This window comes from Corvus kubaryi, unplaced genomic scaffold (assembly GCF_017639235.1).
Source record: "Corvus kubaryi isolate FWS band 111438036 unplaced genomic scaffold, C.kubaryi_AGA036_p1.0 37397, whole genome shotgun sequence".
In the NCBI taxonomy this organism is placed as follows: domain Eukaryota; kingdom Metazoa; phylum Chordata; class Aves; order Passeriformes; family Corvidae; genus Corvus; species Corvus kubaryi.
This window is the reverse complement of record NW_024581136.1, coordinates 611,689-625,669: the sequence shown is the minus strand read 5'-3', so window position 1 is coordinate 625,669 and position 13,981 is coordinate 611,689. Positions and strand designations below refer to the sequence as shown.

General features: G+C 40.2%; 1 protein-coding gene across 4 annotated transcripts in view; it reads left to right on the top strand.

Annotated features, from left to right (window-relative positions):
* Nucleotides 1-13,981, top strand: part of LOC121670935 (glypican-5-like) — a 338,374-nt gene that overhangs the window by 242,771 nt on the left and 81,622 nt on the right. For all 4 annotated transcript variants that reach the window (XM_042041913.1, XM_042041910.1, XM_042041912.1 and 1 more), the window contains one exon: nucleotides 659-809. In XM_042041913.1, the coding sequence (XP_041897847.1) occupies nucleotides 659-809 (151 nt within the window). The remainder of the gene's footprint in view (nucleotides 1-658; nucleotides 810-13,981) is intronic.

Sequence of the window (13,981 nt, the reverse complement as noted above, 5' to 3'; positions counted from 1 at the left end):
GTGGTGACAGCAGGAGAAAGAGTTACCTGAAGATCAAACATCTGAGTTTGGGGGGTAAATATGTTGTTGGAGCAAGCATGACCTAGTATGACATATTTAGATTTATTTTAGAAAAGGTTTTCTTATTCTATACTCAGTCCTAAAAATATATTTTAAGTGAAATCTAATGAACAACATGCAGTTGGTACAGGCATCTTAAATGGCACCATCTTAAAGGTCATATCCAGGGACAAGGTCTTCAAGTGACCAAGCCCATCATGAAAAGTAGCAAATGCCCTCAGCTGTGAAGTTTATCATGGTCTTCAACTGTAATCACTCAAAACAAGTACTTGGACAGCTGGCAGATTGTACCATCATTAGCAAGTGTTCCCCAAACTGTGGTTGGCAAAGGAAAAGGTGTAGGAACAGCACTGGTAGATGTGATGTTTTCAATTAAAAGTTGCTAAGTGCCCCTGGTCATCTACGGTGGAGAACATTTGGTTGCATAATCTGTTATTCCAAAATATTTGAATGCCATTGCCGGAAACAGCCTCCAGCTTGAGGAGCTGCTCTTGAAAGTACATGAGAAAGTGTTTGTTGCTTTACAAACCAGGTTGCCAGGGGTAGGAACTGTGTAAATAGTCTGACCATTGTTGGTTTGCCACTTCTTCCGTTTCAGCTGGATGCTGAGAAGGCAAAATTGAAGCTGGAGAGATGGGGTCCCCGAGACGCTGGCAGTGGGGGTGGAAGAAGTAAGGAGATGGAGTCAAGCGGAGATTGTGATGATGAGGATGGCTGCCAAGGATCCGGTGACAGGATACACACAGCAGGTAAATACAGCTTCTGTGGGCACTTAGCTTAAAAATGCACGTGTCACAATTAGGTGAACAGAGCTAAGACTTACGCTGCTTGAATTGCTGTTAAAATCCTACTAAATTCAAAGGATTTGAATCTTAATCTGTGAAGAGCTGCAGTAAAAATATAATACAGGCAGTAACCCAATATTATTTAACACTTGGCAGACAGATAAAAGACTTAAATTTGGAGTGAATAATGTCTGCAATGAAATCTGGATCACAAGAATACTGAAAAGCCTTCCTAGATAATGTGGGCTCTTCAGATAAATAGAAAATCGATGACCTTATAGAGTATGCTAAGTGTTAACATAAACATTTATTTATTGCATAATGATACTGAAGGATGATCCAGAGTTGGCTGAAAGCATATATTCTTGAAAAAAACATAGGATGTACTGTGGGGTTTTCCCCTAGTGGTGAACTGCTGGTTAAATGAAATTTCTTGATAGTTTTCAGATATTGCATTCTGCAATGTTTATTCATGAAATTACTTGGATAATATGCCATCAAGTGTAGAATCAACTTCAGAATCTGACAACTTCCACCAACATACTGGCAATATAATATGTAGTTAAATCCTTTCAGTAACTTGTTAAGAAGTAAAGTGTTTCTAAATACTTGATATTACTGTTTTACTTCATCTCTAAGTTGTGATTCATTTTAACTCACCAAAATGTAACTGGTTTAATTTACCTTAGTGTATGTAAATGTAATGTGGATTGGATCATAAATACATGAAATACAGGTATAAGAGTGTTGAAAACAATGTTCATTGAGATGGCTGGAGCTCAGGTAGGTTTTAAACTGCTGCTTGGTTCGGCTGAGATAAACAAATGCCTTTTACTTGTCTCTTTGCCACTGAGTGGAGAGGGGGAAGAGGTATCCCATACTCAGGTAAGGTTTGCAAACATGCTGTGATAAGCCTGTGGTCAAGACTTCATTTGTCCCTATTGTGAATATTTGTTCGGGAAAATCAAGCTTAAAGATGTACTTTGAAATGTGTGCAGCGTGTTAAAGCTAATTTGCAGTATCAGCTTATAAATACTTGAATTATAGTTTGCATTGATGGCCTGTATGATCAAGGTATCATCACATAGGGACACTGTTTTTAAAAGTTAAGTAATTAAAACTGTCAGATCAAACAGAGGTTTTCACCATCTACACCAATATTTTTGAACAGAGGAATTTTGATACAATGTTATTTTAAAACTCATTGCTTAGCTTTTTATTGTTTACTGTATTTGATCCATAAGCAAAGACAAGACTTTTAGATGTTTTCAACCCTGGGGATTTAGGAAGATAAATACTGTAATATGATTTCCTCTCTGCGTGGAGTAATGGAAACAAAAGCCAGGTGCTAGGTAGTCTTCAATGAACAATCAAACTATTAATATAGCATCTGGGGAGGATGTGTATCCATGCTTCCATGGACAATGGCAGAGTTCAAAAATAAAACCTTGAATACTTTCAAGACTTGACTTTCAGCTGGCTTTAGTAATGGAAAGCTACTTAATGTCATTTTTTCTCCTTTTTTGCAATCTATTTAATTAAAATATTTTATGCTGATATCATCCTGGATTTAAAAGAATTGTATTTATATAACTGGCTGTTTCAGAATTTAGCAGGGTGTATATCCAATTAAAAATGTAATTACAATAAATTTTAGAAAATGATATTGATTTATAACAGTAGAATAAGTATTTCATTGTGTGACAATAGTAATGCTCTATCATAATTAGCTTTAAAATATTGTACTGTATACAAGCCACTAGCTGTAAATCTCTTTTCCATATCTGGATACAATTAAGAGATAAAATGCAGTAATCTCATTATGGAGCTGCTTTGCTTTAATAGAATGTTAAAGAAAAACAAACATCAGATGAGTTGAATTTCCTCTTTCTGCATGTCTGTGAGATGATGTTGGCAGTTGTACAGCCTGTGAACTTGTATTTCCTAAGCTTAAAACCTGTCCAGTACATCTAACCATTGTTTTGTGGAAGTAGAACATGACAACATTGCCTGTTCCCTGCTTGCCTGGAAATTGAGTCGTGAATTGGCACTAAAGCTAGATTCCAAATCGAGCCCTGATTTGAAGCGTGGTGAAGTCAGTGGGAACGTCCTTACAGGTGTGGGTGAGACACAAATGAGAGCTGTAAAATGCCACTAAGCTCTTCAGGGCATGCTGGAGCACAGAGTCATACAGCAGAACAAAAGGAATAAAGAAGGAATAAAAGCCTTTCCAAACACAGACTTTTTGGCAGAGCAGTCATGTTTCTAACAACAAGCCTATGAAAAAGAGAGGAAAGTATTTCAATGTCAACCTCTAAAATGCAGAATTGAAAATGTAGTAAATATGTACTACATCTGTCATTTATTCAAAACATAGATGAAAATTATATTTACTGCTCTATGTGTGTTGAGAGCATTGCAAAGGACTGAGATTGCTTTTAGTTTTTGAAAACCTACCAAATGCTCATTTCTTTCCACCTCCCAGAAAAAAAACCCCTTTTCCTTACCGATAAATGGCCAGGAATTTCATCAATATATGGGTTAGCGTCATGAAACATTTCTGTTCATAGCTATTAGTAAAGATCTCCCCAGACAGGGTCCATTGCTTTCTCCCCATGTTGCTTTTCCCAGATGCTGTCAGAGGGCTGGGCTCCTGGGTTTTAGATTTCAGCATGTCCTGAGTGGGTGAGCACAAATGTGAATCTATGTGTGTATATTCCAGCCAGGTCATTGTATAAACCCTTTTCCCTCTGTTTGTTTATTTTAATTCCCTTTTGCTTGGGGATTTCAATCTCTGTAGTTCACCTCATCCTGCAATGGACAATACAATCCTGTCCTTTTGTTTGCCACCTTCTAGCCTTTGAGACTCATGCCTGCATATCAGTCAATAGTTTTATTTAATGTCTATAATTAAGATACATGGCTATCTATTAGCTGGGGTTTTGTTTATCTTTGTTTCAAATAAGTCTTTGTTTGACACATGAGCTATTACCTGAAAAGATCAACACTTCTTTAATGATAATGGGCTTAATTATCTATTCTCTATCACGTGTGTTTATCCAAATGATTTTATATGAACAAGATAAATTCTCAGGAAACCAGCATTGTCTTCAAAAATTATGGATGGTAGAAGAGGCTTTATAATGTTGTATTCTCACAGGCTTTACCAATTACCACGAGTACCTCTTCTTGGGGAAAGCTGTGGGAACAGCAGTTTCTCAAGCAGGCCCATGTGTTATTTGTTGGCAAGTACCAACTTTTTAATGACAACATCTGTGAATCATCTTTGAACAAAGTTTTGTCAGGAGAGATTCAAGAAGAGGAAAGCAAGCCATATAAATCTTGAGCGTGGATGGGGAAGTCGCTCTGTGGTTTGCCCTGCTGCAGTCCTGCAGGTTTCTAGGCAGAAGGGCAAAGCAGCATCTCAGGCTGAGCCTTGCTGAGCCCAGCCTGCTCTCAGAATCACAGTCTTAACATGGACCTGATCACAGCGTGAGTCCACTGGTGTTAGTCTGTGTTCTTCAGCCCTTACATGAAGGTGGTGGTGCTGGAGAAGAGCAGGGACTGCTCAGTGCCCTGCAGGATTGAGGGAGAGGGATGAGTGTCATGCTGCTCATGAAAATAGAGCAGCAACAGATTCACATTGTGCCCTGCCTCTGCTGTTCAGGGGGCAAAATGTTTTGGCCTGTTTGGTGAAAAGTGGGAAGGAAGTTTATGCAAGGAGTTCTGATTTCCAGCTCTGTGTTGTGATGAGGCCCCACCCAAGCAATGACAACCAACATTAGGTTTCAGTTCAGGGAAATCATCAGGTGATTCGCTGCTAAACAAAGGTGGAGGAATTGTTTAGGCCACAGATAGGGGCCTACTTTTAGTGCAAGCCCAAAGCCAGCTGTGTGGAGCTCTGGGCTGTGTGGAAGTTGTGAAGCATTGTGGTGAAGAAGGTGGTGCTGATACCACTCTGGGCATGAGTCCATGAGCACACCTGCATGCACGGGGGACCCAGCTATTCCTGTATCACTGTATATGAGGCTGGATGTCTCACACAGCCAGTGCAAGACAGAAATTAATCCAAGCTTCTGTCTAGAGGAGCCTGATACAACATCATGCAAAGTCCCAGGGAGTGTAGCTCATGCTGGACTACAGTGGTCCTCTGGCTGGAAGGGCAAGCAAACAGCACAGGTTAAGGAAAATACAGTTCAGTCCATCCTTGGGCCGTCCTCCACTGAACAGAATAGACAACCCCAAATGTCTGGTGTACTTGAACTGCAGTCTTTGCACCAGATTCACCTCTCTGAGGTTAGAATCTATATATTGCTCAAAAAGCTCAGCCCTCAGGTGGGACAGGTGTTAACCCCACTCCTTTTGACATTCCTTGAAACTTGAGATCATTGGGAAATGGAAATGCAGAGCTTTGCCTTCTCCTGGCTCACTGCCTTGCTCTACACAGAGATGGTCTTCTGCTTTGTCCCCATTGCAAAAGCAGTGGGTTTCCATGGAATAATAAGAAGTGACTGACCACTGCTGACCATCAGGCACAGCAGATTTTATACGATACTTTAAATCGTGTCTGTCAGTGCAGGCATTCAGTAAGCAAACATCCTGGGACATCCCAGGCAGACTTTGACCATGACTGTGGGTTAAATGGTTTTTTATTACTGTGATGTTTGCCAAATGCTTACCTAATCCCAGTAACAGTTTTCTTCTGTACTTCTTCCTAATTCCTTCATGAAGCTCCCTCCCTTTAACAAGAACTTTCAGATTTCAGACATCCCTGTTGAATATCTTGCCTGTTGTCACAGTTCATTGCCTGGGTAGGAATTTGTAACAAATCTACTTAGAACACTCAGATGACATGATTCCAACCTTTGGCTTTCTTCTTGGCTGTGTGGACAATCCCCATCTTTCTGCTTATCTTTCAGAGTATCTGAAGAGATTATCCTGGTTGTAGATTTCTTATTTAGGGCTTATGAGAAGGATGCATTTTTGTCCCAATATGCCTTTACAGACAAGTAAATTTTCTTTTTTCTTATTGTCTTCTGTCTGATCTGTATCTGCTTTCAACAGCAATGGAAATTTAATGTGTTTCTCTGACTGCTTATGAATGTTTTCATTATCAGTTTTTTCCTTTTGAATATCAATATCCTTTAATGCTTTACTGTGTTATCATTCTCCCAGCTTGTCTGTCGTTTTTTGGCATCAGTATTACTGTATGACCTATCATTTTAGTCATACTTCATTTCCATTCACCGTGTCACAGGATGCACTTACACTTGTATTTATCCAAATATGCTGTTGTACAGCTGCTGATTTTGTAATTATTAGTACAAAACATCAATATTCTGAGATCATAATATCTGCTGGCAGTCAGCCATGCTCATCAGCTTCTCATCGCCACACGTCCTCACAGATGATCCTGGCTCACAGAAATGCTGCATTTTCAGTGTCTTCTATCTTCCTGCCTAGAGAAACCTCTCCATCACACCTCCTCCCCATCCTGCTGCCTTGAATAGCCATTTTTCTACATCCTTTGTTGCTCAAGATATTTCATCTCCAACTCTGTTTTTAGAGAACCTATAAATTCCAAGATTGCCCTCAGTGTAAATGCCTCATTCTGTCCACAAAACAGCACAGTAGCAGGTTAAATAGAAGTTTGATTTTTCAAGAAAACTCAACCTTATGCTTGCCATTTGGGGTGGTAGAGAGACATGAGCCTCTGTCAGGAGGAGCATAAGCAAACCCTGCCAGGGCCTTCAGCACATGTGGGGGAGAGTGACTGGTAGTTCCATAGCTGGTGAATTTCTGGCTTTGGCTTCTGTTTAGGATACAGTTTGGGAAGAGACATAGGAGCAGAGAAAACCAGAGAAACCTAAACAATCAAGATGAAAAGTACAGATTTTTGATTATTAATTTGAACTTGGTAAGATCTGGTCCTGAGATGAGTTACTTTGATCTCATAGTGGTGCCCCACTCTTCCCTCCTAGGTACACTTTGCTGAGAGATTCTCTGGGTGACAGTGGCATTTCCTGCAGGCTCTGCTCTGTGCAGCTGGGATCAGAGGGCAGCTCAGAGGGGCTTCAGAGAAGGGAAGAGAGTGTTGCAAGGGCAGAGAAAAAAAAAAGACAGAAGGAGGTTTCCTCATCTCTTTCCCTGGATAAATCTATGTTATAGTCTGCCAATACAGGAATAAGGTGTTGTTTTTTTTGTTTAGTGTTCTGCATTACACAGTATAATTTTAACTGGAATGAACAGGAGAAGAATATTAGTATCATTCCTCATCCTTCCTCAGCCTCAGCATTTGCATGACAGTTCAAGGTGTAAAGGAATGGGATTTCAGTTCCTTCAGATTCTGACTCCTAGACGTGAGGTGAGAGTTCCCAGTACCATCAGAGCCCCTGCTTAGATCCATTCAAGATAGGAGTTTTTGCCAGGTTGTAGAAATTACTTTCTGCACAACCAGATAAACATGTTCCCTGCAGGAATTTCTCCTAATGCTAATCAGAGCAGTAGCCAGAGGAATAACAGACCGTGTGCCAGCTCTGTGACTCTCTGAACAGCTTTGGAACTATCTCTGGTGCCTTCAAAGAGGTAAAATGGTAATTGGGGAAATGCAATTTTACCATTTCACCAGAGAAACTTAAATTACAGCACATTTCTGATCATCTTAGCACCATTTAGACAAATTTAAAAGGTAAAGCATTTTAGTTGCTTAGGGTACCCTAAGCCTTCCAATGCATGTTCTGTAGGAAGAAATTAAACATTGGAGAGATCAAGATAAAGACATTTGGGGCTTAAGTGTTTGCAGTAGTTCTGTATAAGCAGTCATCAGAGACTGCATTGGAGATCACTGAAGGGTAATGCGCTTTTACCAACTTCCTATTAAAAATATTACCAGTAATCTCTGTCCCTTGAACACACTTATTACAGCAGAACAATTTTCACTGCCGTTGTCAGCAGTATTTTATCTAGTTACTTTCCACAGGAGCAACTCCATGTGTACATATGTTTCTGAGATGAGTTTTAAAAACAGTCCTAAACTGAAAACTCATTGATCTCATTTTCCAGTGAGTTCCCACTCAGTAGCATTTCTCACAGGTATTAATAAAATGGACTTCTTTTAAACAGAAGTATCAGAAAGCTGAATGGTCCCAAACAGGACAATAGTCAAACCACCAAGAGCATGAACAAAAATAAGCAACTTAGTGATTGATGGCTAAAATATGAAAGACAGGTTTCCAAGAAAAATTGTATTGCTAAACACATGAAACAGAACATCTTGATTCAGGCTATAAGAGCAGTCTGCAGGTGCATACTTGGACCCTACAGTCGTGGTGGTTTTTTTCTGAGAATGTCATTTGCAAGGAGCAGGCTGGCACCTGGAGTTCAGAGGCCAAAGCTAAAGGGAGAGTAAAACCTTCACATGGAGCTTTCATGAGCTGTGTCGTTTAGGTCCTTCTGAAGAGAAATTCATCTAAGAGCTCTCGCGGTCATGCCACATAGTGATAGGATAAATGTGAAGGCTAAGGCAATTTGCCCCCAAAATACCATAAAGCCAAAATTAATTAAGAGGAGTTAACAATGAAAGGTCCTTCAAATTGCTCCAGAACAGATAACTCATATAACTTAAGGGAAGCGCCCTTTAAAATAGTGATGCCATTAGATTATAAATTGTCCAAACAATCCTGTAAGCCCCAGGTAAATGGTCACCTGCGAGTTGCTCTTTGTGCCACACAAGGGAAGAATACCTGGCCAGAGCCAAGTGACAGGGACGTTGGTTCCTGCTCCTTGTGCTGCACCCTTGTCACCTCTGCCACCTCTGCTCCTCTGTGGAGGCCTCGCTGCTCACTGGAGAGAGCAGAGAGTGAGGAACTGAACACAGGGAATGGCTGTGCCATTTCCACCCCACACTGGTTTGGAGCATTTGCTGCGCTCCACTGTTTCAGGAGTTCAGTCCTATCCACAGCTCTTGCTGTGAGAGGCAATGTGTTTGCACATGGGGATATCCAGGGGAAAAACACCCACACATTTCTCCAAGGAAAGAAGATACTAAAATCAAACCCTGGGCCTTGTTTCTTCCAATGGTAAATTCTTCCAGGTTAATTAAGGTGAGGTTATGAATTACTGCAACCTTAAAGGCTTTAAGAAGCCCTCTGTCATCTGTCATTGCACACAGCAAGTGTAAGGCAGGTAGTGCAGCTGTTTGGCACTGGAAATAGAACTGAAAGTTACTGACAAATGAAAATACACTTTCTGTTTCTCCGTGCTTGATGTCTTCCCTTGTTTTATGATTCATAAGGAAAGCCTAAGCAGTTGCTGTTCTTTTAGAACAGGAAAGAGCTGCTCTGGTTTGTTTTTTCCCTCCCTCCCTTTCTTGAACCAATGTTTCTTGGGGGTGTTTTGTGTTTGCTTTTGGGAAGAAGCTGCCTTGAGTACACCAGGTGCACATTTTGAGGTTTTCTATTCCTTGACAGTCCATTTTATGGTAAAACAATACTCCTTAAAAGAGTTCTGTTGTGCCTGAGGCCAGCAGATACGCCATCAGAATGTCTCAGCTGAGAAATTTAGGACCAAACAATACCCTGAAAGAAAGCACAGTTTAGTTTTGCAGTAATAGAGAGCGCAGCACAACTGCTCTGTACTCTATACTTGATTTACTACAAAAAGAACAGAACTTCAGGCTAAAGTATGTGACATATCAACAGGATCAAGAATTTACAGGGCTGGATCTGGCTCCCTTGAGATCAAGGTACTTTAAAAGAACTTAAACCAGCTGATGATCTTGCATGTACTTAAATACCTTCCCTGAAAAGTGTTTGAAGATTAAGCACACTATTCCTCAGTGGGTGATTTTGCATCTGGTTTATCCCACAGTGTCTCCTCTCTGCTGGTTTTTAAGAGTGTTTATTTCTGTCCTCTGATCCTGAAAGCAGTCAAGTAACATTTCCCTGAAATTTCCAGGATGGACAGGACAGTTGACACCTTTCAGAGGCCTTTTAGGGTGTGTTAGGCTGTAATATCATCCAGTAGTCCCAAACTCAGGAGCCAGATATAACTTGCAAAAGAGGGAAGTTAGAAACCTTTTTGGATTTATATGACATGCTGAAGTGTGGACCCTGATTCTCTACAAACAGGGTGAAGTCTCTAAATTATGGATGACTAAGGGTCATCAGCATAGTTCTCAATGATGGAAAAGTCAGCTGGATACAAGATCCTACAGCACTTCTTTTAACACCCTTGTTAGTCTGGTTTCCTCTATTTGCCTCCAGTAATTGCCCCTCATATTTACTTGTATCAGAAGCTTTTATTTTTCCGAATTACATTCTATTCCTAGTTCAGGCTCCTAAATATCACAATCAGAAAATGTTTTCTTTCCTTGTCTTCTTGTCTTTTAGGATTTAGACAGATTGTCTAACCTTCTTTAGGCTGTCTTCTTTAATCAGTTTCTCAGCCCCCTATTGTGCTTGTTCTTCTCTGAATGCCTAATAGTTTGTCAAGCCAAATTTGAATTATTTCTTAAATAAAATGCCACAAGGAACCAACCAAACTTTGAATATGACAAAAAAGTATTTTGAAATTAAGAAAATGTTCTTAGTTTGGGGTTTTTTAATCTCTTGAGGTATCTTATGTCACATTAGTTTGTTCATCTTCTAAATAAACAATTCTGTCAAGTTTGCAGATTAGTCTTCATTTCAGTGAGATTTAAGTCTGTTTCCTGCTTTAATGCTTTCTGAAATGATGCACATTCTTGAGCCAGGTGTGATTTGCACAAGCAAACCTTCCTTGCACCAGCAACCTGCATGGGCAGCTACATTTCCCAGAAAGGGTGAGACACATTGGTCTGGTGCCTTTCAGGAGAAACGTCATTAGCATTTTGGAGGAGGTGAAAGCAGTAACTGTATATTCTGGGGAGCAAACTCCTACTTTTGAATATGCAGACAGTACAATCTGTGTCACTGTGCAGATCATAAACTCTCATGTGGAGTCCAGATGAAGTAGGAATGTTAAACAGTGATGAGGCAGGTAGCATGTGAGGGTAACAACTACTCCTTCACAGTTTATTCAATTTAGTTGTAAAAGTCGTTTAACATTCTCACCATCACAGCTTTAGCCCATTTACCATGGAATTGCTGCCCACAGTTAGCAGTTAATTCAGAGATAAGCAGGATTGGGTCAGTGTGGGCATGAAAACCTCTTGGAATCACTAGAAGGTGGAGGGAGACATTGAAATCAACTGATCAAGCTGTTACTTGCATGGAGAACCTTAGAAGTTCTCAGCTTTCAAAACTATTTGCCATTCATCTCAAAATTAAAGACATTAAAGAGAATTTGCTCCTCCAGTATTGCAACTGCCTAGTTAAATCATCATCTGATATTTATAGCCCAGAATTAAGACTGGTGACTCAGACACGCTGCTGACCATTTAGTAGTGAAGTCCTAATAATCCAATCTGGAGCAGCAGGGAAAGGAATAGCTTTCTGATGTGAAGTCAGACAAGTAATTTCCTATTTAAAATTTGATTAGATAAAATCTTTTGAACATGTGCTTGTAAAGCAACAGCCTGTTTAAATATGTATGGAGCTGCAGCGCACGCAGGACGCTGCTACGACGACAGCCAGCACAAAGAACATTTGCAGTAACCTGAACATGGAGGGGCAAGCACAGCGCCTTGGGCTAAACTCTATCAGGATAAATCTCTTCCACAATAGAAAAACAGTAGAGCTGATGGGGGGAAAACAGTTTTCTTCCTATTAAAAAACCCACAAATTTGTTTCTGTATTGAAAAGAGATCATCTTCCAAAACGGAAACATTTGTTGTACATATGCAATTGGAAGAACGTTAATTTAAGGGGATATTTTTGTAGGTTTTGAACACAAAAGGGAAAATATCGATTCAAGCTGGAATATTTTGCCCCCTGTGTATAATATATAGTTTTTATTACAATAATAATAATAATAATAGTAATATTATATAGCAAGCTTGATGTTTTTAGCCAGAAAGTTCTTGATTTAAAGGCGTTATATTCTGAAATTCACAAGAAAGATTATAAAGGCCAGAAAAAAAAGAGATGAGAGAGTTTGGCCTGATTCTGACCCGGTTATTATCACCGGGGATTTTGCTTTTGACTTAATGAGACAAAAGCTTGAGCCAACAAAGGGTTGGATTCTGCTGCCCTCCTCCTTCCTGTCCAGGTTAGTAACCCTAAGGCTACTGCAAAGGTACTGCCCAGGGTGATCTGCAGCAATGAGCTTGGCCTGTGCCAAAGCACAGAAATTACATTGGTTCCAGTTAAACAACACTGACACCGTCTTTTTTTAATATTCTGATTTACAGAGGTCATGGCCGCATTTCAAACTATTGGTAGTAAAGTATCCTCCCAAAAGTGGGATACAGCTCCATTGCAAGTTCAGACAGAGAATTTCATTACAGTAGTTTAGTACAATTGCATCCAAGCAGGAACATTTTATCACTCATCATAAAAAGTACTTGCAGAATAGTCCTGGGAATTGAAATATTCATGTTATATTCACACATTATAAAAATTACTATTTTTGAAAGTGACCAGCTACTCATGTTCACTGGAAGTTAGTTTTTCTGTCTTCAGGGAGCTCTTTATTTTTTTATTAAATCTGTGGGAACTTCTTTCCTTTTATTGGGTCTGCGGTGTGAGAAACATCCACATGTTCCAGGCAACCTGGTCAATACCTGCTGCAGTTGTGTTCATTCCATGGACCTTAGATGGGGGATTTTTCTTCAAAGTTCTTTGCCTAATCCCTGCCTTCCAGGGTCTCTCCAACCCCTGTCCTTGCAGATTTCATTCCAGCCCTCCAAGGGATGAACTGGAGCATGGAACCAGCCAGGTACTGCCTGGATTTTGCTTTTCCAAAGCAGAAGAAAAGCCCTGAGCATCAGCAGAGGCTCTGAGTCATGAGGCTTAGTCATATTCAAAGCCTCATATTTGGAGGCTTTTCTTGTAGTTGCAGAGCAGTTCTGTGGTTGGCACTATCACATGTTTATATGTTTTTCCCCTCTGACAGGGTGGAATATGGCACTGCCCTGTAAGAAAGCCAGACAGCTTCTCAGCAATCTGACCTACTACACTCCAGTCATTGCCTCCACAGTTTCAGTGTCTGCACATGGAAGAACTCCCTCCTTTCTCTCTCCAACCCACAGACACTGGTGTGTGTTGTTCCCTGTGGCCTCCTGATCCCATGGGGTTGGGAATGCAGATTTTCATAGAGCAGTGTTTCCTGCTCAGGTCCCTTGGTGCTGAGAGGGGATTCCTGCACTGGTGAGCAGCATGTGAGATTCCTCTGAAAGCAGCATCCCCGTGTGGTTCTCACCTGTTCCCAGGGATTCTGCTGGATGTGCAGTCCTACACACTTGAGTAGGAAGGTACTGGCTGTCTCCAAGCTGCCTTAAGCTTTGACATAAACTCTGCATGGATATCAGGAACTGAAAAGAGCTTTATCAAAAAACCCCGACTTTAATAATGTTCCAGAGTCCTATGACATGTTAGCAGGTCCTTGACATCTTGTCAGTAAATGAAAAAGATGCGTGACACTAATGGGGACATAGCAGGGGTTCGGTATCATACCCAAATGCATCACTGGGAAATGCCCAGTGGGAGCCTCCCCATTAATCTAAGAAAAGCCCCAAGTAATCAATGTCCATCCATGGGTCTATAAACCCCCAATCCTTTTGAGTTCACACAGCAGCCTGGGCACTGTCAGCTGAACTTCTGCTTTAAAATCACTTTGCATCCTCTTTGTTGAGCACATTTGCATAATCTGTGTCACAACAAAAATTGGAAGTATGTTGTATCAAAGAAGATTGGAAATGAATTTTTTGAACTGCAGATAAATCATAAGCTTATTTTTGCAAACTATATGAAAATGTATTGCAAACTGTAAAGAAATCTATTCAAAGGAGCAAATACACAACCACAGAAAATATTTTTTATATCTGTATAAATACACTGAAACCCTATCAGTCTGCAGAATACATCAAAAGAAGGCTTTATAAGGAATAAGCGAATTATAAATTCCTAGAGTGCCAATTTTCTTCCACAGATTATGCAAACATTATGTGTGCTTCAAGTAAAGTTGCATTTTATTAAAAATGTAACTAGTGATAAAAT